Source organism: Hibiscus syriacus, unplaced genomic scaffold (genome assembly GCF_006381635.1).
Source record: "Hibiscus syriacus cultivar Baekdansim isolate YM2019G1 unplaced genomic scaffold, ASM638163v2 tig00111806_pilon, whole genome shotgun sequence".
In the NCBI taxonomy this organism is placed as follows: domain Eukaryota; kingdom Viridiplantae; phylum Streptophyta; class Magnoliopsida; order Malvales; family Malvaceae; genus Hibiscus; species Hibiscus syriacus.
Window position 1 is genome coordinate 88,036 of NW_024063184.1, and position 25,404 is coordinate 113,439.

Genomic DNA, 25,404 nt, shown 5'->3' on the forward strand with positions numbered 1-25,404 from the left:
TCTTTTTTTTATTATTATAATATTTGGTTGACATTATTAAAAATGTTGTACTTAAATTTATCATTTCTTGTAATATTATGATGTTGAGATAAACATTGTAAGTCAGTGTCAAATCAGTTAATAAAAATTTATAGATATTATAATAATACGTTAATTGATAATTCAAGTATCAAATTAGATATTTTTCAAATAGTATGTATTAAAAAGTTTAAAATACAAGTATAGTTAGGGATGTGCATGGGTCAGATTTTCGATCAACCCTATCTGACTCGAAAATTATACATCTTTCATTTGACCCGAAAAATACCTTCACCTGACTCAACCTGACCCCTAATAATTTATTTATAAAAAAAATATTACTTTTATTTAATAAAAATAGGACTTTAATTGAAAAATAATAATATATATGGGGTATTATTACAATTATCCTTAAATATATAAGGTACAATTAAATTTTTTCGGGTCGGATTGAATATTTTTCACCACAAACTCGAATCTGAACCCAATTTTTTTTAAAAAAAATTCCGACCCGATAGACTCGAGTCGTAACCTTTCGGGTTTGGATCCCATGCCCATCGCTAAGTATTGTATTGGATATTTTGTCAAAACATAAATACCACATTAGACACTTTGGAAGTATAAATACCATATTAATATAATATCAAAATACGTGTACGAGATATGATATTGGGTTTGCTTGTTTGCCGTAAAATGAATTACGGAATTAGTTTTTCCTGAAATTCCGTGTTTGTTTCATGTAATTCGTTTTTCGGAAAATGTTTTCTGGAAAATGTTTTCCCGTGTTTGTTTCACGTAATTCGTTTTCCGGAAAATGTTTTCCAGTGTTTGGTTGGAGGAAAACTAGTTGGTCAACGTAATTCATTTTCCTGGTTAACATAATTTCCTTTATGTTTTCTGGAAAATGACTTACGGTCTGATTTTCCGTAAGTCATTTTCCGAACTTTTCACTTCAAAAATAAATACTCAAAATAATTTTATTTTATGAATTTAATATTAATAAAATATTTTAATATCATTTTCATCAAAATATTAATTACTAAAATATTTAAAATATATTTATTAATATTTTTAATAATATAATATTATATTTTTAATATTATAATAAAATAATTAATTATATTATAATAATATAAGATATTATTTTTTTATTTTAATAAATATATAATAAAATTTATATATATTTAATAATGAATAATATTATTTATATATTTAATATTAATATAATAATCTAATATTATTTTAATAAAGATATTTAAAATATACTAATTAATATATTTAAAATATAATATATAACACTATTACTTTAATAAATAAGTCATATAATTTATAATACTTTTATTTCACTAAAATATACCAATATTAATATTTTTATTAATAAAATTATAAAAATAATATTTAATAATAAATAAATTATTTTAATATTTTCAAAATAATAATATTAAAATTTTATGATAAATAATATTATTTATTGTATTTAATATTTGTAATAAATAATTTTTAAAAAACTCGTCAACTAGTAAAAAATGTTTAAATAACATCTTCCAAACATCATAAAACGCTTTCTAGATGTTTTTAAAAAAATGTAATTCATTTTACGGAAAACATTTTTCGGAAAACTTTTTCTAGAAATGTAATTCATTTTCCAGAATTCAAATTCCAGTAATTCATTTTCCAAAAAACCAATTACAGCCAAACAAACAGACCCATAATCCCTTATTTTTAAGACACTATTTTATTTGAGAAAAAAACTTCAGTGACCGAAAATGTCTTATAATATACGATTTTAACCAATTTTTTGGATTTGCGAAAATAACCAACAAATTCACAACGCGAACTCTAATTTCGCAACAGAGTTTCCAAATTCGCAACCCGAATTTCCCAGATTCGCAACTCAGTTTTGAAATTCGCAACGCGATTTTCCAAATTCGCAACGCGAATATGTAATTCGCAACATAGAAGTCAAATTCGCAAAGCGCGTTTATTTTCGCAACGCGAATTTTATTTTCGAATTCGAAACACAATATTAATTTCGCAACACAAATGTAAACATTATATCCCGTAAATCGCAACTCATAACCTAAAATCCTAAATCGCAACTCAGTCCCATCTCCATCTCTCACTCTCTACGGCGACATCCGTCCCCATATCCGGCGATCCCCCTCTATCTCCATCTCTCAGAGCCACCATCTCACAACAATTCATGGCCACAAATGGAAAATCAACCACCCGATGGTTAGCTTTTTTAATTATTTTTATTTTAAATTTTTTGTATTATTATTAGATTTTTCATATTTAAATTGATGATAAATTTACTGGTAATTTCAATATATAGATTAACCATTTCACTTAGATTGCTTAGTAAATTCATTCGGTTGTTGCCAATACTGCTAAACTGTTTTAGTCTTTAACCCTGTGAAGTTAGTATTTTTTGGTTGAAGTAATTCAATTCATTCAAGTTTCAATTTGCAGAAGAATAGTTTTTGAAACTTAAATTCGCAACACGAAAATGAAATTCACAACACGAAAATCGCAACGCGATTTTAGTTTTTGCGTTGCGATTTTGACTTTCGCGTTGCAAATTTAATTTTCGTGTTGCGAATTTAAGTTTTAAAAACTACTCTTCTTCTGCAAATTGAAACTTGAATGAATTGCATTACTTCAACCAAAAAACAAAGACAAATACTAACTTCACAGTGTTGCGAATTTAAGTTTCAAGAATAAACTACTACTCTTTATGTTGTCCTTGAACCTGCACTAAACCTATATGTTATCCTTTTAAATGTTTATATAAGTGCTTACTTCTGGAATGTTATCTGATGCATTTTGTGAACTAAGAATAATGACTTGGGTGAATACCGAGCTAGTTTAAAACATATTTGGCTATATTTTTCCTGTTTAATATCATGTCTGTTTATTGTGTATAATTTGTAGTTCTTGGTATATCTAACTTGGTATGTTTATTGTTTTGTTTTTGTTAGGAATTTTTTTCGGCTGCATTGACTTTAAGAAATAAATTAAGCCTAGCCACTACAATTGCGTCGACACTTACACCTCTACAAAGAAATTTATTTGAGAATACTTGTTTCGGGCCATGGCTGAAAGTACAACATCCAAGTGGAGATGCTATGTTGACTTATTTGTTTCTTCAGACTATGACTAACGATCTACCCGAGGGGATACAACGTGGTGATGAAGAGATATGATTTCATTTTCCACCGGCGTATACTCATTTTGGGCGGCAGGAGTTTTGCTTAATCACTGGTCTACGTTTCGGATGACACAATGAAGTAGGTCCGTACACTAGTCATATCGCCCGCTCATCATGGTTATTTTGGGTTTTTCCTGAGCTGGTAATGGTGAAGCCCAGTTTACACATTGACGATTTGAAAAGATTACTTCTTAAAGATGGTTTTACTCGGATGGATGACCTTGATGTTGTTCGAGTATGCCTTTTATTACTTTTGAATGCCGGCTTTTTAGCCAAAGAGGGCAGACAACCTATTTCTCAGGATTTAATATTATTGGTAGAGGACCTAGATGTATGAAACGTGTTTCCATGGGGTTCATATCTATGAAAAGCTACCTGGAAAAAGTTGTCGTCTGCCTTTGAGGACCATCGTAGTTTGCGTGGCTATGGTTCCAAATACACTTTGGTAGGCTTTATTTGGGCCTTTAAGGTAAGAATTTCTATATAATGTTTCTAAAATTATAATTAATTATTTAACAATTACTAAAATTAATGTTTGTGTATTATATTGTTTGTAGATTTGGATATTTGAGGCTTTTCCCAGCATGCAGACATATGCCATAAAAAATTCAAATGATATTCCTAGGGCTATTACCTGGAGGAGGATCCGACTGTTAGATTGGGAAGATTTACTACCATATACGACGATGAATGATGTAAGTTAACAAAAATACTACCATATATAAACAAGTTATTACTAGTAGACGTTTGACTTTGTTTGGGCTTTTATATTGTTATGAGGCAAACTATCCATTACAGAGGCTGACACCAACAGAGGCTGAGTTTGCCACTGATTGGTGGCAAGCTAGTAGGCATTTTTTTGATGGGACGGATGATGAGTACCCCCACTTCGAGAGCCATCACCTGATCGAGCCGATTCTACAGCTCGACATCGAGGGCCATTACCTGATCGAGCCGATTATACACCTCGACACCGAGAGCCATCACCTATTCCATCATATCATCGAGCCTCTTCTCCACTATCACCTCATGATAGGCGACCGTCAAAGATGCCACGACATTTATCTCCCCGTTCTCCACCTCCACGGGATGAGTTAGGGGAGTTACGTGATGAGGTAAGTGCTTTGCGTGATGAGGTCGGTACTTTACGTGACGACAATGGTGCATGGCGTGATGAGGTACGGTCTTTACGTGGTGAGGTAGTTGTTTTACGCGATGACAATGGTGCTTTACGTGGTGAGGTATCTACTTTACGTGATGATGTAACCGCTCTACATGAGATTATTTTATCGTTGCAGAATGAGGTTTGTACTCTACGCAATGAGGTAAGTTTGTTTAATTTTATAATAAATACTATACTAAAAATGCAAATAACATTTTTTCGACATTATTTATTTATTTATTTATTTATTTACTGATTTATGTATTAATTTATTTTTAGCGGCCCGATAAGGTAGATGTTTTATGTCGAGTTTTTCTTGTACGATGGGGTTCACACATCAGACGTCGTGGACGTGCCATTACGTCTCTTTTCACCCTAATAGTTCCAAGACTATGTAAGAAGAAGCCCGATTCACCTATCATCGTTCAAGAGGCCCTTCCCATCATTCAAGAGGCCCCTCCAATCGTTCAAGAGGCCCCTTCCATCGTTCAGGATCTACCTCCCACCGTTCATGATCCACATGACATACTATGTCGACATATTGGTAAACCCCCTCTCGTACCCGATATGATGGATCAGAGTTGGCTTTTGTATCAGTTACCGACCAGTACCATTCCTCAGCACGAGATTAGTACACTACCAGACACAATTATAGATAATACCCTTTGGGCTAAGACCACAGTTGATTTTTATCTACATGAGCGGAGCCAAGGGTGCTACACTGACATATGCAAAATAAAAAATATACATATGTTTCTTGAGCGGTCTTGGTGGGGTGTTTTATTATGGGTTGAATAGAATGGCTATTTCGAATGGGGGATAAGCATTATATTCTTCTTATATTGATTTTGATTATTTTTTTTAAATTTATTAAATTCACTAATATATGTATTTTTTTATAAAACAACATGTTGATGCATGAGTGTCACGTTTTCTGATTATAAGGAAATTGAAGAAAATAAAAAAGACGCGATGGACTATTATGCCTTCGTCTTTTCACGCAGCTCACTTGAAGGATCAGAGAGACGCTTCATATGTGTTGGGTAATGGCAAAGCTATCCTTTATCCTGCGTGGTGGGAGGTCGATAAGGTTATTATTAGATTTTTCATATTTAAAGGTGTTCATAAAATTTATTTGATGTACATAGTTGAATTATTATTTATTATATTGCATGTGTTTATCCCTGTTATGGAACATCGTCATTGTATTCTCGTCGAGCTTCAGCTCACATCCCTAAAGACGATAGTATATGACATCATATTGAATTACATACCATTGTCTGATTTAAAAGATATTATTTGTAGGGGATGGAACGATCATTTGGCTAAATACTTCGATGCGATTAATTATTGGACTAATTCAGGAAAAAAGAAGCCAAATAAGTTAAAAGTTACAATGATGAGATACGAGATAGCGCCACAACAAACATCGGGAGCCAGAGGGGATTGTGGTCCTCTCGTATGCATGTGCTTGAAACGTATGACGAGAGGAGGTAAACAATTTCTACCTCCCACATATAGAGATAGAGGTGCAGTAGGGTTGTGGTTTCAGCATTTATGGCTAGAGAGATATATGTGAGACGTGTCCTACCTGCATCCGGGTGCTGAAAGTGTGCATAAACAACCATTTGTTATTGGTAAGTTTGAGCAAGTGTTGTTATCATATATACTCTTTGTTTTAGATGAAATATTGATCAAAAGTAGTTTGAAAATGTTTGGTTAAGTACATAGAATTCAATAATTTCAGCTCATATTTGTTGGTTTTAGATGTGTAGAAAATCTCATGGCCATAACGTTTCTGCAGGTTTTAGATGGTTTTAGAATTCAATAATCCTTCAAGTGAGCTGCGTGGAATTGATGTATTTGGATGTAAGCTCCCTATTATTAGGAGCATTTGGATGTATTGTCTGGGGCTAATTGATGTATCAATGTGTTGTCAAGTGTAAATAAGAATTGTTTTTTTTGTTTAATTGATTTGTTGTTTAATTTCAATCTGCATTATGTTGAAGGTACACTACCTTTAAGAAAATCGAATTTGCAACGCGAAGTCAAATTCGAAAGTAAATTCGCAACGCGAAAATCAAATTCGCGTTGCGATTTTTATTTTTGCGTGTCGAATTCGATTTTCGTGTTGCGAATTTGATTTTCGTATTGCGAATTTGAGTATCGCGTTTCGAATTTGACTTTCTCAACAATCGCAACACGAATTTGACTTTCGCATTGCGAATTTGACATTCAATTCAATTCAAGGCAAACACCTTAAAAAAGATAACAGACAACAATCTGATAAGTGATAACAACAGAACATATCAGATCATAACAATGTTCAAACTCAAGTTACTAATGCATGTCTAACTGAAAATGTATGCATTCACACATAAAATACACATAATACAACGTTTGCATTTAAAAATCACCTAAGTTAATAGTCCCAAAAGGTGAAGCATATTGTGATTGGGATTTTGATTTTGCTTGCGATTTTGATTTCTTTTTGCTTAGCACCATATGAGCTTTGAATTTTGATGAGGATCCATATTTTGGTAGAGGAAAAGATGATTGTGATGGCACTGGTGATCTACATGTCAACCTTGTATTACCACTTTCCTTGTACCTACTACATATCGATATCTTATTCTCTTCACCTTTAGACGGTATACGATCATGTTTTTTAGTCGGCCAGGTAGCCTTCTGTCTATAACTGGTGGCAAAACTGTTTGTCGGTCATCTGGTATGTCCCACTCAGAAGGATGTGGAATAGGGTAGACAATCTTGGCATAAGTCTGTCGATATACTTCTGTAGTGTAGCAATCCATAGCGCATGCGCTTGAATAATCTTGGTTTAGATGAAAAGCAACTTTTATAACATGGCCACACGGATAACCAGATGTTTACCATTTCATACAACTACACGTCTTTGTATTTAGATCGACAAGCCCATTTAAGTTATTATTCAATACTTCAAACAAAGTGTTTGAATATGGTTCAACTCTCCATGACGTTGACTTCACAACACGTTTCGTTATCTTTTTTTCAGTCCATGGTGTAACACAACGTTCCAATGTTCCTATAAATTTAAATAAATAATACTTAGTAAAATCTATTAAATATGATAAGTTACAAATTTAAAGAAATAATACATGCATGGTTTATTTTCTTGTAGTACCACTGTTGAATAGAGGCTCGAAAAAACTCCATTAACATAATAATGAGTAATTTTCGGGAATGACGACTTATAGCGTTGATTGATTATGCACTATTAGACGTCATGAAACCATATCTTGCTCCAAGTTGATGTACTCTTGACCATCTTTCAAACCCGACATCTTCTAGTGTTTGAGTACATTGAGGAAAAACACGTCTTAAACAATTTATATGCTTATTAAAATACACTTCCCGATAAGCTTTTACAGCCTTCCAGTATTTCCATTTGTGATTTTTTATACCAGCAGACCTTGATTTTAGATTTCTATACAAATGAACACCACAAAGTCCATGAAAAGCATATGGGAAACACCTTCTAACAGCATTGTCAATTGAGTTTGCCCTATTGGATATGATTTTCAGATTGCTAATAGGACCTATGCAATCCCTAAGATGCCCCATAAACCATGTCTATGAATTAGAGGTTTCAGATTTATCAACCTCGTAAGCTATTGGCAGTATTCTATTATTAGCATCAATGGCTACTGCTAATAAGTTTACTCCAAGGTATCGACCTTTCAAATGTGCTCAATTAACTATAATAACTGGGAGCATGCAAGTAATAAACGAATGAATCTACAAAATAATATACACAAGAAATATAATCATTTAAATGTGAAATGCAAGTAACTAACAAAAATGAGTCAACAAAATTATATTGATTTACTAACCGCAACACCAATGGCGATAAACAGCAACTCAAAACGTCCATCTATATCTGTTTTGATATGAGTTACCGACCCAGGATTTTTCAACTTTAAATTGTGACAATAATTCGGCAGTTGGGCAAACAATTCCAAGGCATAACATTTGGCTCTTCAAGCTTGAGAATATGAGATACTAATATTGAACCGAGCATTCATGTCAGTCATAATTTCATGTCCCCGATATACCCTGCCATTCAAAAACATTAACTCAGCCAGAAAACCACCCAACACCTTTTTGTTTGCCTGTCTGTGGTGAGGAAAAACTTGGGTTCTTGAACATGTATGTTTATCAATAAAAGTCCTAAACATTTCGCAATCCTTTATCCTCTTTGCAATCATACGCTACATACAGTTTTTGTCAATCATACACTTTGTTTCGAAATGATCTTTGCTTGATTTGTTAACTTTTAGTTGATAGCCATCTTCCACACATTCCGTATACAAAGCTATCTTCAAGTCTTTCTTTGTATCAAAACAATCATCTTTCTTGACACGAATAACTTTTATGTAACAATCAACTGCTATCTTTACCAACTATTCTTCCGGTATCTGAAGTAATTCTGGCATATTCCAGTTATACTCCCGTGGCATTTTCTTCTTTTTCTTTTATTCGGAGACTTCTTCTTCTTCTTTTTCTTCTTTAGGGTTATATGAATTATAGAATGGATGTTCAACATGTTCATTCACAGCTGTAACTTCCTCCTCAATATCATCAACAATATCTTCCTCGGCAACGGCTGTTTCATCATCAAAATTCGGGTATTTACCAATATCAAAATCATTACACGCAGAGTCTATTTCTTCTTCTGAAACAACATCAAAATATGAGTATTTACCAAAATCAAAGTCCGGGTATTGACCAAGATCAAATTTCGAATACTGACTAGTACTCACATTTTTTTCTGTTGGCTCATCATCGTCTAATTGGTCAATACGAAAACGGAATTTGGTGCTGAAAATTTATTGGGATTTGGATTAGGGAAAGGTTGTGGGTTTTGAGATTGTGTTTGATATTGTGTTTGGTATTGGAAATATGGTGAAACAAAATTTTTTGGTGATGAAATTGTGGTGGAACCATTAAATTTTGAGGTTGATAACAACGTTGTATATTGTGAGCACCATAAACTGGGGCTGAAGAACTTAGTTGATTACTGATCGTTACTGACCGTTACTGACCCAACTTCACTACTTCTAGGTTCAACAACATACAATGTAACATCATCTTGCGAAACACTAATGTAAGCAATGAATCGTTCAACATCTTCATTGTTAGTTAACAAATAAACTTTACATTTTCTCTGATAAGATAACCTGAATCCACTTAAAGGCTCTAAATTATTTTTTTTTGAAACACGTAACATTAGAGTTTCATAAGTTAACTTTTTTAATGACAGTTTTAGTTGAAGATTCATGGGTAAAATCATATATTGTAAAACACCAGTAACATTCTCCCATGACCCTCCAAAACACAAATATATCCAAACATGATCAACATTAGATGATTTCATTCTACAAATTGTAAATTAATTTACTAAACAAACGAGCTATAAACTAGATATCATCACTAACTTAGAGAAAAACATACCTTTATTAAGTTGATAGTTGATAATTTGGGAGAGAAATCATTGAAAAATTATATAGAAATAAAATTATGTAAAAAAAACTAGAGATGAGGAAGGATGTCATTGGATATAGGAACGGATGTCGTCGGAGAGAGTGAGAGATATAAATGGAATGAGTTGCGATTTAGGGATTTGGGTTATGAGTTGTTGCTGTTGCGTAGTTTATATACCAAAACATTTGTTTTGCTAAAATAAAAGCTGGTTGCGAAATTAAAATTTGTGTTGCGAATTCAAAAATCGAGTTGCGAAAAGGAAACTTGTGTTGAGATTCGCGTTGCGAATTTGAAATACCGTGTTGCGAATTTGAAATTTCGTGTTGTGAACTTGACTTTATAAGCTCAAATTCATGAATCTCAACCACTCGTACCAACACGCGTTGCTAATTAATATATTATTTGTAACAACAATATTGAATTAAACGTAGTAAAAAAATTAATTATAGTTGGGGTTATGAAAGAAAATCAGTTATGTTTTTTGTTATGATTTTATGAATTCTTTTTGTTATGATTTTATGAATTCATTAATTAAGGCACAAATGATGTTTCAAATTTAATCCTAATGTTATTATTATTATTATTTAATTTTTTGAAAAATTAATTATATTTGTGTTTATTTGTCGATACAATCATACTTATTTTTATATTTTGTTCGAGTTTTTAGATGAGTTTTTAACTTTTTCCTTTTATGGTTCTTATATGATCTCAAGTGGCAAGGGATGGACCGAGGGGTGGTGGCAATCATCCCTCGAAATTTTAAAGTTGTTCTATATTTCAGATTTTTTCTGTGTATTTTTTATTGATAACCTGTTGTAGCTCTCCTAAATTTTTATAAGTTCGCTCCCTTCTAAAATTTTATAAATTTGTCCCATAACATAAAATCTTACGTCCGTCCTTGCAAGTGGTTAGTTTTTTGCATCAATAGTTATAGGAAATATCTTAATTATATGTTTAATTTACGTTTATAATTGTAAAATTTCATTATAATTTTTTTTCTTTCAATTTTTAAAAAGACTACCCTCTTTCGTTTACATAAAAAAGTTTTAAAAAAATTATAGGATTAATTTTATTTACAAAATACAATAAATAATAAGATAAATTACATATTTCATCTCTCACTTAGTTTTATGTTTTTGTTTTGATTACTCGATAATCGTCATCTTATTGGTTAACTGTAATCAAATAAAAAAATGTATGTTAGTGATAAAGGGAATCAAACTAAGTCCCTCTTATATAACGACAAAGTTCCTAATCATTACACGAACTAAGCGATATAGGTGATAAATGAATTGTTATTATTCATTAAAGTCTTGGTTTTAAACACTAAAAATGCAAGGATAAGAGCATTGCCTCATACTTACTCCATAAAAAATCCTAACCATTAGACTAAACATAGTAGTTATTTTAATTTCATCAAAAACTTGTATTTAAATTATATACTATATTATCATAACAAAATAAATGTTTTTGTTAAATTTAAAATTTGAACCTAAGAATTTATCATAAACGTCCAAATGTTTAGCCACTAAATTAATATTGAACTTATATAATTAGGAGTGTTCAAAATAATTCGTAACCGTTGACCATTGTAACTATTATATTTTATATATTAATTATCTGAACTGTTAATGTTAAACGATTTTCGTTAATCAAATCGTTAAAAATGATGGTTAATGGTTATGATTACAAAATTTGATAAATAATTAATCATTAGTTAACCGTTAATAAATTAAATTTATAATTATATTTATTTAGGTTAAATACAAATAAAACTAAAAATAATTTTCTATTCATATCCCTAAATTAAATTTATAATTATATTTTTAGTGGATGGTTAATCTTTGTAAATATAATCTAATTCATAATTCTTTTTTATCTTCAATTTTCTAGGAACTTTGAGTTATCGTATTTACTTTATGTTTGTTAAAGATTTATTTTTAAAAATTTAATGGTGTATTGAAATATTACTAAATGCTATGTGATGATATATTTTGAAGTATAATTTTTTAATATGAATTATAAAATTTTAAAACATTATATTGTGTTGTCTTTGAAAATATAATTGTAATAGTTTAACCACATGTTAACCGTTTTTTAATAGTTGGGTTATGATTAGAAAAATCTTGTAACTGTTATAACTGTTAATCGATTGTTTAGACTAAACAATACGGTTAATCGTCCATGAAAAACCTTATATACAACTATAAAATCATGATTTGTTCACTTCATTTAAAAATAACAAAATAATTAAATAACTATTCATATATTTTTATAAAGTTAATATAAAATTATTTTAAAATAAAATAATTTTATAATATTTATTTCCATGATATAATAATAAATGTTAAATTATTTAATTAATAAATATTATAAAAATTATATTCTATAATAAAATATTTTGTTGAGAGGGAGGTATCGATCATTGTGGATGGACAAAAGGGATGGTGTAGACATTTGTCCATATAAAGATTTTGAATTAGTATCCATTGTAGATATTTTTTTATATATTTTTAGTTGATAATATATTTTCGCATTATTAGAATTTTATAAATTTATCCCCTTCTAAAAAATTTAAAAGTTGATATTCTAACATAAGATATTGTGTCCGTCTCTATCTATGGTTCTAACAATAGTTCTGACACTGAATTAAATATTAATAATGTAACACCCGCAATACCGGGTTAGTGACCAAATTGTAAAGTTTCAGAATTTGGTGACTAAAGTATAAGAATGAAATAGTTCAATGATTATTGGATATATATGATGAAGGTTAATTAGTAATTATTAAAGGAAATTAAGGGTTAAATGGTCATTTGACCAGAAAGATTTTTATCTTTCTTTTAAAGGTGATATAAACGTGGGAAGGGTGAGAAGAAAAGAAAGTTCTGGAGCTGGGTCATTTCCTTCCTCCTCTCTTCTCGTATGCTCCATGGCAAAGGTAAGTTTAATTTCAGTTGGTTAATTCTTAAGTTTTAAGCTTAGTTTTGATTCTTTGGGTATTAAATAAGCTTAAGGAAAGCTTATATGTGATTTAAACAATAAGATAAAGGAATTATGAAGGAATTTGCAATATGAGTTTTAAGATGAAATTTTGATATGGTATGGTTGTTGAAGTTTTATGGATGAATTTAACTTGTCATCAATCTAATTAAGAAGTATGAAGTGTTAGAATTGGAATTAGAACACATTGAAAATTTGGTATGATTCTTGAATCTCATATGGAAGATAGGATTTTGAGGTTTAAGATGAAATAAATGAATATAGATTGGTTTAAGTATGTGTACTAGAGTTAATAATGAAAAGGGGATGATGTATGAAGTGTTTGAGAGGAAATGAAGTAATTTTCGAGTTAAAAATATGATTTCTGGGCAAGGGGAATCGGTACCCATTCAAGGGGAACCGATACCCCTTCAAACGAACAAAAATTTCCAGAATGTCATGAGGGAATCGATACCCCCTTAGTAGGGAATCGATTCCCCCTAAAGGAAAAATGTGAATATTGGTTTAATAAGTTCGTTTAAGTTGCTAGTATCCAATTACAAGGTGTAGGTATCTAATGATTGCCTCAAAATGTACATTTATGTAGATTCTGCGCGTAAAGCAATTCCGGAACATTTGGCAAGTAAGATCGATCAAGGGAAAGATAAGAGATTGAAATTGACTAGTGAGGCCAAGGTGAGTGCATACTAGTGACATGTAGTGTTTAATGGAAATAAGACTTGCGATGAGTCTATTTCTAGAGTAATATGCATGAAGTCATAGACATGATTATGTGTTGGTTATAACTATATGTGATTATATGTATTACATTGATTGTATGTATGCATGACTAAAGATAATGATATGATTTGTATATGCTATATGATTTATGTAAGACTTTATTATGTAATAATGGAAGAACATGGAATAAGTTATATGATAGAGTCATAAGAAATGAAATGAACATGAGAGAATAAGATAATCAAGTATAAGTCATATTATATGGTATAAGTGATTATACGAGAAATGTTAGGAGACTCTAAGAGAATAGTATGAATTCGAGGCATAAATAAGGATACATAAGTTATATAGAGAAGATTGATAAATTAAAGGAAACTATGGTTTATTATTAAAGTGAAGAGCTACAAAGTTTTATTAAAGAGTATTGTGGAAGTCATGAGAAATTGAACTAAATAAATAGATGGTTTATGTGAATAAAAAGGGAAAATGATATAAAATAAGTTATGAAATTATAGGAATATAGAGATAAGTCGAGAGATGTAGGGAAATAGAAATAGATGTTTATTAAGGGTCATAGGAGAACAAATATGTAATATGATAATGAAATAAGACTATGGATGCATGGTTATGAGATAAAATATGTAATAATAAGAAAATATGATGAAAGTGAGTTTTAAGAAGTGATATGAACTAGGTAAACATGGGTAACAGTATATGCATAATGGAAACATGAGTTGGACAAGTACCTAGTGGTATGATTTATTATGAGAATTAGTATAATGGAGCTATATGAAAAGATTATAATGAATATATGAAATTGAATTAAGTAAAGAGATTAAATTAGTACCTAAATAAAATACTATTAAATGATATGTTTAGAAATACGGCATAATTTATAATCTAAGGGAATACAAAGAAATAGAGCATAAGGTAGATAATATGATATCCGTTATTATATATCTATATGATATATGTCATCAGATAATATGAAAGGACTCTGAAAATTGATATAAGCTATGAGAAGTGTTCTAGGTGTTTCTATGTGTTATATGAAGCATATATGATCATATGTGAACAAGATATGATATGTATGTTTATATGAATATCTGAGAAATGATCTAAGCTATAAGATATGATATGTGTGATTATGTGCACTTTGTGATATATGTTATATGATATGGATCTATGTAACTACGTGAGAAAGTATATAAGCTATGTGACATGTAAATGGGACTCATATGAAAATGTTCTATGAGTAATTGAACTATGTGTTATGTGAAATGATAAGTAAAAAAAATGCCCATGTTATGTGTCTTGAGAGCTAGGGGTATAGTTGGCATGCCAAGAGTTGAGGGTCTACGCGGTCCTTCGGGACATATATGTATTCTTTGGAACATGTGTGAAGTCTGGTGAGACACATACTTGATCCTTGGCATATGTATATGATTCTTAAGGAATGATATGTGGTCATTCGGACATATATATCTTTGGAACATGTGTGAAGTCTGGTGAGACACATACTTGATCCCTAGTATATATATATGATTCTTAAGAAATGATATGTAGTCCTTATGGACATTATTATATGGCACTACGGTGCAATTCTACGCGGCACTCCGGTGCAATTCTACGTGGCACTTCGGTGCAATTATACGAGCTGTGGTGACAACATAGTGCACAACCTCTATAGACTCACATATCTATAGTTCTCACATGTGTACATGGGTTTTAAAAAGAGAACATTTTGATATAATGATATGTGTATTTTTCGTGACATGGTAGAAGTGCATATATGTCTTGGTGATATGAGAACAATGTATGTGATATATGTATATGATTTGTGATATGATGTGTGCATGATATGATATATGTGTGATAGGGGTTATGGTATCTGTTACATAATATGCATGAATATATGTTGATGTATATGTAAATGAGTTGTATAATTTGATAGCATAAAACAGTCATGCATGATTAGGGGGTATGAATTCCATTAGATGTGTTTTCTTTATGCCTCACTAAGTCTTCGACTTAGCGTGTGATTGTTTCACACGTAGGTTTCGAGAAGAGTAAAGAGTAATGCGGAGCAAGACAGGTCAGTTCTCCTTACCAAATGTCAGATCAGAAAATATATGTACTGTATATAGAGTGTAGTTGGCATGTAGTCTAAAGATATAAATTGTATGAACTCTGATATATATTTTGTAAACGTTTTGAATAAGTTAAATGTTATCAAAGTTTTTAAATTACTCACTATTTTATACTAATAAATGTTTGAAAAGTCAATGTGACACTTCGGACTCGTATCCGGATCGGATACGGGTTGGGGGTGTTACAAATAACTTACTAAAGTTGAGACTGAGACTATAAATGAGACGAGACAGATCATGAGCTACTTGAGATCTACTCGGTCAAAGCTCGATAAATACACAACTTGATCTTGAGCTAGACTTGAGTTCTTAATGAGCCGAAACGAGCTACTTGATATTTGACTCGAAAAGCTCGCAAGCAACTTGAAAAAATAATATATTAAAATTGTATTTTAAAACAATTAAACTATTAATAATATTAACATTTATGTGTTGATTTTAAAAAAAATACAGTATAAGGTTCTCATGTACTTAAGATTCAAGTTCAAGTTTGAGCTTCAACCAAGTTAAGTTTAAGGATTTTATTTCGAGTTTTTTCGAATTTCAATTCATTCTTTCAAGTTCGAGCCAAATTTAAAAATTTTAGATTCGCGAGTTTTCAAGCCGAGTCAAGTCAATAATACTCGAGCTCGACTCGACTCTACTCGTTTACACTCTTAGTTTTCATGTACTTAAGATTTAAGTTCGAATTTAAACTTCAATCGAGTTATGTTTAAGAATTTTATTTTTATTTCGAGCTTTTTTGAATTTCAACTCATTTTTTCTAATTTGAATTGAATTTAAAAATTTTAAATTCGTTAGTTTTCAAACCAAGTCAAGTGACCTAAATTTGACTTGACTCGTTTAGTGTCCTAGTTTTGACTATCCAGATAGTTTACCCAAAAATAATTCCTCTCAAAGTAGAAAAATAACAGCATGTGAACAGGTAGACGTGTTTTTAAAGTCATCTGTTAACATAACGTTGAGTCCGTTATTATGTTCGTTTCTATTAAATATTAAATATTTCAAAATTGAAAATAAAAAATAAAACCAAAAGCACGAAAGCGGGAACTGTACTCCAAAATAGCTGGCCCAATCAATTAAAAATCCAAAATTAAAATAGGGTAAACTACAAATTTCATTACTAAACTTTACTCTCTCTCCTATTTTGTTTACTAAACTTTAAAAAATTTTAATTTTCTCACTAAACTTAATATATTGAGTTTTTTTTATCACTCCACTGTTAAATAGTTGACAGTGTTAAAACTATACCATTCTGCATCTATATAACAATCTATTTATAATGTCGTTTGTAAGAAAACAACTGAGTGACAACAAAAAATCTAATGTATTAAATCTAGTGAGAAAATTGAAAAGATTTAAAGTATATTGAGTGAAATAGGAGAGAGAATAAAGTTCAATTACCAAATTTATAATTTACCCTTTTAAAAATATTTTTTTACAAAAACATCATCATTTTATATCTATATAACAACTAATTTATAACACCGTTAGTAAAAAATGATTGAATGATAAAAAAATTTAATGTATTAAGTTAAGTGAGAAAATTTAAAATATTTAAATTACATGAGTGAAATAGGAGAGTGATATTAAAGCTGAGTTACTAAATTTGTAATTTAACCTAAAAAATAAAACAAAAAGTGGTCCGATATATAACCCCTTGAGCCAAACAGAAAAAACCAAACGCGTTCACTCGCTTTCCAGTTTTCCATTTTCCAACGCCAAAACATTTCCTTCACATTTTTCCTCTTTGCGGTTCTTCATTTCGAAAATCCTTTGGTTTCTCCGAACGGATCTGCTTCCCTAATTTTTTAAAAATATTTTTTGAAAATTGTAGATTTAGTTGCAGCTTCGAGATCTTTATCTAGTTTCCTGTTAGATTCCTCAGGTTCGTACTTTAACCTACATTCTGTTCCTACATTTTCTTGATTTTTTATTGTTGTTTTCTTTGGATCTGAATGTATTTCGATTATTTTCAGTTCAGCTTTTAATTTTACTTTTTAGCTAAGAAATTACTGAGAATCGATAATGCGGCATGACTTTTTAATTATGTTTTTCCTATTTGTTTTGGAATTATGGTTGTTTGGTTGCTGAGAAAATGGTGAAGAGTGTAACTCTGAGTTTCTTCTTCTTTTATTTGATTTTACTATTTATTTGAAAATCGAACACTGTTATTGTCTGCTTATCTGAGTGATTTTATGAAGTGTAAAATAAGAGAAGAATATCTGTCATCTCTCTCTCTCTTTAATTTTCACTCTTCTATTTTCCTTGTCCAAAAAATAAAATAAAAACAAAAATCTTGACACTCGAAACCAGTAATGGCTTTTCGTTCCCCTAATTTCTCTCTAAATGCGAGCTAAATTCCTTGAAAACTCTATTCTTATTTAAAATAACGATGAAGTTCCAGACTACTATTACAAAATTTGTGCCTTTATTTTCTGCGTTTAGCTGTGAATAGCTTACAAATTTCATAAGATAAATACTGTTATTCTCCTTGCAGGACTGAGTCCTATGTTATCAGAAAGATAATTTCAAAGAAGTTAGCTCCAGCATTCAGCTATTGCTGCAGATGAAGGAAAGCGGTACAGCTAATGGCTTGCGTGGAACTCATGATGTAAATATCGAACAAATGGAAAGTTTGGAAGGCACGATTCGTGGTAAAGTAATAACTTGTTTTAGCTCATTCAAAGTTTAATCATCTTCCACTATTAAACTTTTAACCTTGATTTTGCTAGATGATTGGCTGTCTTCTTTGGTGGACTGGTTAAATGCCATGCTTCCTGATTTAAGGTTGCCATTGGACACGACGGAAGAGGAGCTGAGAGGGTGTCTGATTGATGGCACTATTTTTTGTACCATTTTGAACAAGTTGCATCCTGGTTCTGTTGAAATGGTTCGATTTCTCTTTTGTTATTACTTAGCTAATTTTTTTTTCCTGATTTAGTTCACTTTTTTCTTCACTATTTGAGCATGTTTCTTCTTCAACTTCAGGATGGTGGTTCCGAATATGGTCCTACAAATGTCATGAAGTTTCTAACTGCAATGGATGAAATGGGACTGCCCAGCTTTGAATTGTCTGACATTGAGCAGGTATCAGTTGATTTGAAGATGTTTTTTCTTTAAACAATGTTCTATTTCTGGGTGCCTAATATGCTAGGTTGAATGGAACTGGAAAACAATTTCCTACTTGGTGATCTTCAAACAAAAATACTATTTTGCCTACAACTTGGTATTACCTTGTGCATCGTGAGGAGTAAGCTAAGAATGGCTCATTTGGGTGTATGAGGTTTGGTATTAGTGAAATCATTACTATTGTATTTAGTTATATGTCTATCACCATGAAAAATGCTCCTGGCTTGGCATGTAAACTTCTATTTCATTTTCAAGCCTTTTTATGTCATTTTCGAATAGTTCTTGGTCAGAGTGGAAGCATGTTTACCCTTCTTATAGTTGGATTGATTATTTAATCATAAAATGAAACCTCTATCTGGTTAAAGGTGCAGATGAGCTGCATTTTTTCTTGAGAGAATGATTTACCTGAGTTGACTGGGTTCAAAGTCCAAGTTAACGTTTTAATTTCTATTTTTTATTTTATTTCTACCTTTTGGTTAATAATATGAGATATGTGCAGGGCCACATGATGCCAGTTTTAGAGTGCCTTAAGACACTTAGATCATGTTTTAATCCTAATGATGGGGCCAATACCTTCCAAAATCCTTCTAGAAAGAAATGGAATCTTTCTGGTGAATTGCAGAGCATTCAATTGAAGCAAGGGTGTTATGCTGATCTCTCTGATGCAACAGTTCTGGAATTAATGAAATCTAGCAGTTTAGATGTAAGATCCTGAGCTCCTTCCATTCTTGTGTCTGTATCTATTATGTGCTCAAATTTTTGACTGCAACTCTTAGTTTAATTTACTCTTATGTTCTTTCTCTTGTGCAGAATGTCTCGACTCAATCACTATTCAATGTACTTTACAGGATTATGGATGAAAGTCTTGAAAGAAAAAAAGATGTACCCCATGTATGGCATCATTAGTACTTACATTTGCTGTATTGCTTAGCATGCACGGATGTTTTTTTTGATACCGGTCCTATTGCATTTGTTGTGCTACTATAATTTTTTCTGGTACCTTCTGTTAATTTTTGGTTTTCTATTGTTGCCTTTTTGCTCAGAGTGTGGCATGCCTATTGAGAAAGATTGTACAAGAGATCGAATGGCGAGTTTCAACTAGGGCAAAAACCTTAAAAGATGTAAATTGCTTTGGAACTCCTCCCCCAAGAGAATCTTTTCTCATTTGTTGTGCATGAATAATGAATATTTGTCTCCTGCAGCAAAACAAACTTTTTAGGGCTCGTGAGGAAAAGTATCAATCAAGAATAAGAGCACTCGAGACCCTAGCAAAGGGGACCGAGGAGGAAAATATGGTACTTGACTAACAGTTTAGGGCATTTTCCTTGATTCTTTTTGCCTTCAACTGGTCCCCGTCTCAATAACTATGGATTTGTTTTGCTTCTTGTAGGTTGTGCTAAACCATCTACAACATATAAAGGTGCAATTCTTATCATTTCCCCTCGTAATTCATTGCTGATTTTTAATTTTACTATATTGTTTTAGTTTGGTGCCTTTAGTTTTCAAAAGACTATTATTGACATATTGTTCTATGGATTTCTTGTCTGTCAATAATTTGCTTTGTTCGTGCTTTTGAAACTCAAGAAGTGTGTATATTTCTGTGAATTGCTTAGCTTATATTCACTAGTGTTTAAAGTGTAAGAAGGATACAAAATGTATATCTTTTGCATGAGTTTCCGTTTAAATCTTGTGTGAAATTCAACTAGTGTACTGATAAAGAGATCTTGAGATTTGATTTTTTATTGCAAAGGAAAATCCATTTGATTTCAGAAGAAGAGAATTTAAAGGATGGTTCAATTTTGTATTATTTAGTTTCAAATATTTAAATTAAGTTTGTAAATCTGATATTGAGCCTCTTTTTTAAACACTTGCACTGATTATGATGCTTTTATGTTACCTTAACCAGTTTGGGGACTCTGTTAGAATTTGGATAGTAGATAACACAATTAGGCTATTCTTTTTTCCCATTGAAAGTCTTAGTACCTTGCCACTATGTGGTGCTATCCAAGGATTTGTCTCTCACTCATTATCTTTTTTCTGCTTTCTTTCTTTCTTTCTCCCAAAAGCCATTTTTTTTTGCTAGAAAGTCTAAATATAATTGCTATATATGTTTATTGAGAATTGCAGTTTGAAAAGAGCAAACTGGAGGAGAAGGGTAAAGCTGAAGAGCAGGATGTGCTTCAGCTTAAGAAGGAGAAGGTTCAGAAAGACCTTGAGATTTCTAGGCTAAGAGAGGAACTAGAGAGCAGCAAAAAGATGTATGAAGTACATTGTCTAAAACTGGAAGTCCAGGCTGAGGATAATAAAGTATTGTTAGAAAAGAAGTTAAAAGAACTTGAGTGTCTTTTAAGTGACTCCAGGAAAAAAGTGGATGAGCTTCAGTCATTTTCTGAATCTAAACAAAAGAGATGGAAAGATAAGGAGCGCTGTTATCAGAGTTTCATTGATAAGCAGTTTGGGGTTTTAAAGGTTTGTTTGTTGTGTTTGCAATGTTCGAATGATGTGGTATTGATTCATATTCCTCTAACATGAATTTTTACACTGTTTAGGAATTGAGGGATGCGTCAAAATCTGTCAAATGTGAAGTCCTAAAGACTAGAAAGGGCTACTCAGAGAATCTGAATTTCTTAGGTAGTGTGGTTATTCTTTCTGTTTTGTTGTTTGGTGTCGTCTACCATTTAAATTTCATTTCCTTCTATTTTGGGTTTTGAACAATTTCTCTCTGTGTATACTTTTTTGCTCGGGTAGGAATCAAGCTTAAAGAATTAGTAGATGCTGCAGAAAATTATCATTCCGTTCTTGCTGAAAACCGAAGATTGTACAACGAGGTTCAAGATTTGAAAGGTACATTGTGTATTTTAGTTTGTTTAGGTTTCTTTGTAAAGTGGCTGAAACTGTCTCTTTTGTGCAGGAAATATTAGAGTCTATTGTAGGATAAGGCCATTCCTTCCAGGGCAAAGCAAGAAGCAAACTGCAATAGAGTATATTGGTGAGAACGGTGAATTGGTTGTCTCCAATCCCTCAAAGCAAGGGAAGGACACTCATAGGCTCTTCAAGTTTAACAAGGTTTTCAGTCCAGCAGCTACCCAAGGTTTTAAATTTTCATAACTCTGTTCATTGTTAATATTCAAATTTATCTCATAATTGCTAACAGTTATAGTTTCGTGACTGCTGCTTGTATATCACTTTTCAATGTGATATGTCTGCAGAGGAAGTATTTTTGGACACCCAACCATTGATTCGATCTGTTCTTGATGGATACAACGTTTGCATATTTGCTTATGGTCAGACTGGCTCCGGAAAAACTTATACTATGGTGAGCTGTTTACTAATATCTTTCCATTTGAAATATGTAGTTTACATTAAACTTGTAGGCTATACCTTATGCATTTTTATTATCTCTTTCCAGAGTGGACCTAATTTGTCTTCTAAAGAAGATTGGGGAGTCAATTATAGAGCATTAAATGATCTTTTTCAAATCTCTCAAAGCAGGAGAAGCTCCATTGTATATGATGTTGGTGTTCAAATGGTTGAGATCTATAATGAGCAAGTTCGCGATCTGCTTGTTGTCGACAGTTCCCAGAGAAGATATCCTTTTTTTGAATCTTTTGAATTTCATTTCTTGTTTTCCTCAATTCTAGTCAGAAATTGGCTCTATAGCATTTGCTTTATTCTTATTATTTCTTACTTTCGGTTCTTTATGTTTCCCCATTGATTTATGAATTTTTAATCCTCATTACATAATTGTTATATTTTACGTTTGATTTTTGTCCTATTCTTAAAATTTGTTATTTGTTTCCTTTGACTTGCACACACTTGGGATTTGGAGCACTACCCAGCCAAATGGGTTAGCTGTCCCTGAAGCAAGCATGCATTCCGTAAATTCGACCGCTGATGTTCTGGAGTTGATGAGTATTGGTTTGATGAATAGGGCCGTTGGTGCTACAGCCCTAAATGAGAGGAGTAGCAGATCCCACAGGTCATATTTTCACTTACGACTTTGTATGTTTCTTGTTATTTGGAGAGTAGGAGTTTTGTGTCAAATGTGTCTTATTGGTTTGAGCAAATTATTATATGCAGTATTCTCACTGTTCATGTTCGTGGCATGGACTTAAAAACTAAAGCTGTTTTGCGCGGTAGTTTACATCTGGTGGATCTCGCCGGCAGCGAACGGGTAGATCGTTCTGAAGCAACTGGAGATAGGCTTAAAGAGGCTCAACATATAAACAAATCTCTGTCAGCTCTTGGGGATGTAATCTTTGCTCTGGCACAAAAGAATGCTCACATCCCTTATAGAAATAGCAAACTGACTCAAGTTCTCCAGAGTTCTTTGGGTACATTTTAGTGTTTTGATTTTAATTTTTCTATCGTGATTTTAGTCGTGTCCAATAATATTCTACATACCTCTAAAGTCCTCTTTTCTTTTTTCTTATTAATTATCTCTTTTTAAATTTAAAAATTGTAGGTGGCCAGGCAAAAACCCTCATGTTTGTGCAGCTTAATCCTGATGTAGATTCTTATGCTGAAACTGTAAGTACTTTGAAGTTTGCTGAAAGAGTTTCTGGTGTTGAGTTAGGTGCTGCCCGGACTAACAGAGAAGGGAGAGATATCAGAGAACTTATGGAACAAGTATTCTTCTTTTCTCTTCCTCTACTCATTTTCCCCGTTCACCGGAAGTTAATTTAGAATAGCTGGTTGAAACCAAGTCGTGATTTTCTATATTAGTTAACATATTTCTTTGGCAACAGGGAAACCACGGTGTTATATTCCATAACTTGGACTATGAAAATCTCACTTTCATCAATGAGCCTCTTGATTGGCTTACGTGCAACAACATCATAATCTAGTTCATTTCTGATCTTCTATTTTGACCTTACAGGTTTCATTCCTCAAAGAAACCATCACAAAGAAAGATCAAGAGATTGAGCATTTGCAGTTACTCAAGGGTAATGGCAATGGTACTAAGTGTGGTATGAGGTCACTGAGGTATGGATCTTCCTCTCCTAGGGGACACTCTAGTGGGACTCCTCGACAAAGCCCGAGACACTCAAGAAGGCCGAGCTTTGGAAGTTTTGACAAAGCAGCTTTGGACGTTGACATTTTCTCAGCTAATGGTGATAAGAATTCTGAATCTGGGTCTCATCGGTCAATGGACGACTCCAGGCATCACAATGAATCAACTGCACAGACAAGCCTCGCAGAAAGAGATTTGGGTCAGAATACTACAGACGATATTGAGTCCAGGCATCACAATAAATCAACTGCACAGACAAGCCTCGTAGGAAGAGATTCGAGTCAGAATACTACAGAGGATATTGAGCTGTTGGGCTTCGGAAATGTAGATTCAGAGGAGAGATTAAGTGATATATCGGATGGTAATCTATCAATGGGGGCTACAGATACTGATGGCTCAATATGTAGTGCTGTAGAGTTCACTCTTTTTCCAGAAGTTTCACAACCTCCAATTAAAACAGAGAAGATTGGGAAAGCAAGCAAATCCGAAAAATCTGATCATATAGGGAAGTAAGTATCCTTCAACTTTGTATGCTTTTATTTTCCGTAGGATCTAGTTTCTGCATCGACAAGTAGAAATAGAAACGAAAGTTACTAGCTAATAGTAGGCTGTAATAACTTCAATTCCTGGTTGGTTAACCTGTTGCTTGATGAAAATAGGTCGATCATCCCATCACTCCCGTCTAAGCTTCCGAAGCTATCTCAGAAAGTGTTGCAAACAAAACCTTCTGGTCGATTGTCACTGTCCAGGAGCACCTCGAAGATTCCATCGAGTATGTAATGTATTTCTATAAGCAAACTGTTTTATCAGTCACCAAGCACTGGTGCTTCCCTTGCATGTGTTAAATTTTGATCGTTGTTTGCGTTTTTCTTTGGAATGTATATCACCAGGTCCTAGGAAAATAGCTGCTGCCGCCACAAGCAATTCTTCGATTAAGCCCCCAAAACGACGGCAGTGATCCGAAATTATATTTTAGATGGTAGGAGAAATTCAAGTTGTTGTAGTTTGTAATTTATATGGGAAACTTGGTTTCCTGTATGCTGTTGGTTGTATGGTGCTTCCATTTACCTTATTGGAAGGGGAAGAATGTTGGCTTTGTAACATACATATTCGATCAGGCCTCGCCCTGCTGCTCATCTATCTATGTTATCAAAGCACTTTACATAATTATTTCTACTTCTAAACAAATTTTTTTACATACATATCAACTAATAATAATTTTATGTTTTAGTTAATTAAGGTAAATTACATATTTGATCACTCATCTATTTTTGTTTTTAAGCTTTGATCATTTAACTATTTTTTTTTTAAAATCATGTCTAATGTTTATATTTTGTTCACTCGCCATCAAGTTTTACTGTTGACTTAGTAAAAATATGACGCGATATAATAATAATTTTAATTTCAAAAATAAACATAATTTTATCAAATTAGTCTTAATTCGAAAAAATTCCGTCTATTCCAAAGCATT

The 25,404-nt window shown here is 32.1% G+C and overlaps 1 protein-coding gene across 2 annotated transcripts; it reads left to right on the forward strand.

Moving 5' to 3' along the window:
* Positions 1–17,593: 17,593 nt before the first annotated feature.
* LOC120170990 (kinesin-like protein KIN-14J) lies at positions 17,594–25,100 on the forward strand. Of its 2 annotated transcripts, XM_039178817.1 has the most exons (22): positions 17,594–17,675; positions 18,288–18,444; positions 18,523–18,680; positions 18,779–18,877; positions 19,419–19,622; positions 19,730–19,810; positions 19,963–20,040; positions 20,122–20,214; positions 20,310–20,339; positions 21,047–21,388; positions 21,469–21,550; positions 21,668–21,763; positions 21,831–22,010; positions 22,129–22,235; positions 22,329–22,507; positions 22,734–22,898; positions 23,000–23,253; positions 23,385–23,548; positions 23,799–23,905; positions 24,164–24,442; positions 24,593–24,705; positions 24,824–25,100. In XM_039178817.1, the coding sequence occupies exons 2-22, from the start codon at positions 18,357–18,359 to the stop codon at positions 24,889–24,891; spliced, it is 2,967 nt and encodes a 988-aa protein (XP_039034748.1). In that variant the 5' UTR covers positions 17,594–17,675; positions 18,288–18,356; the 3' UTR covers positions 24,892–25,100. The 2 variants fall into 2 exon arrangements, with proteins under 2 accessions (XP_039034748.1, XP_039034747.1); XM_039178816.1 differs by having other exon boundaries at positions 23,799–24,442.
* Positions 25,101–25,404: the final 304 nt, after the last annotated feature.

What these genes read in the sequence shown, in the direction of transcription:
- LOC120170990 (XM_039178816.1), top strand. Translation starts at nt 18,357, where the DNA reads ATGAAGGAAAGCGGTACAGCTAATGGCTTGCGTGGAACTCATGATGTA. An exon ending in GGACCGAGGAGGAAAATATG is followed by an intron (nt 20,215 to 20,309) that starts GTACTTGACTAA and finishes TGCTTCTTGTAG; the next exon opens with GTTGTGCTAAACCATCTACA. An exon ending in AAATCTGATCATATAGGGAA is followed by an intron (nt 24,443 to 24,592) that starts GTAAGTATCCTT and finishes TGATGAAAATAG; the next exon opens with GTCGATCATCCCATCACTCC.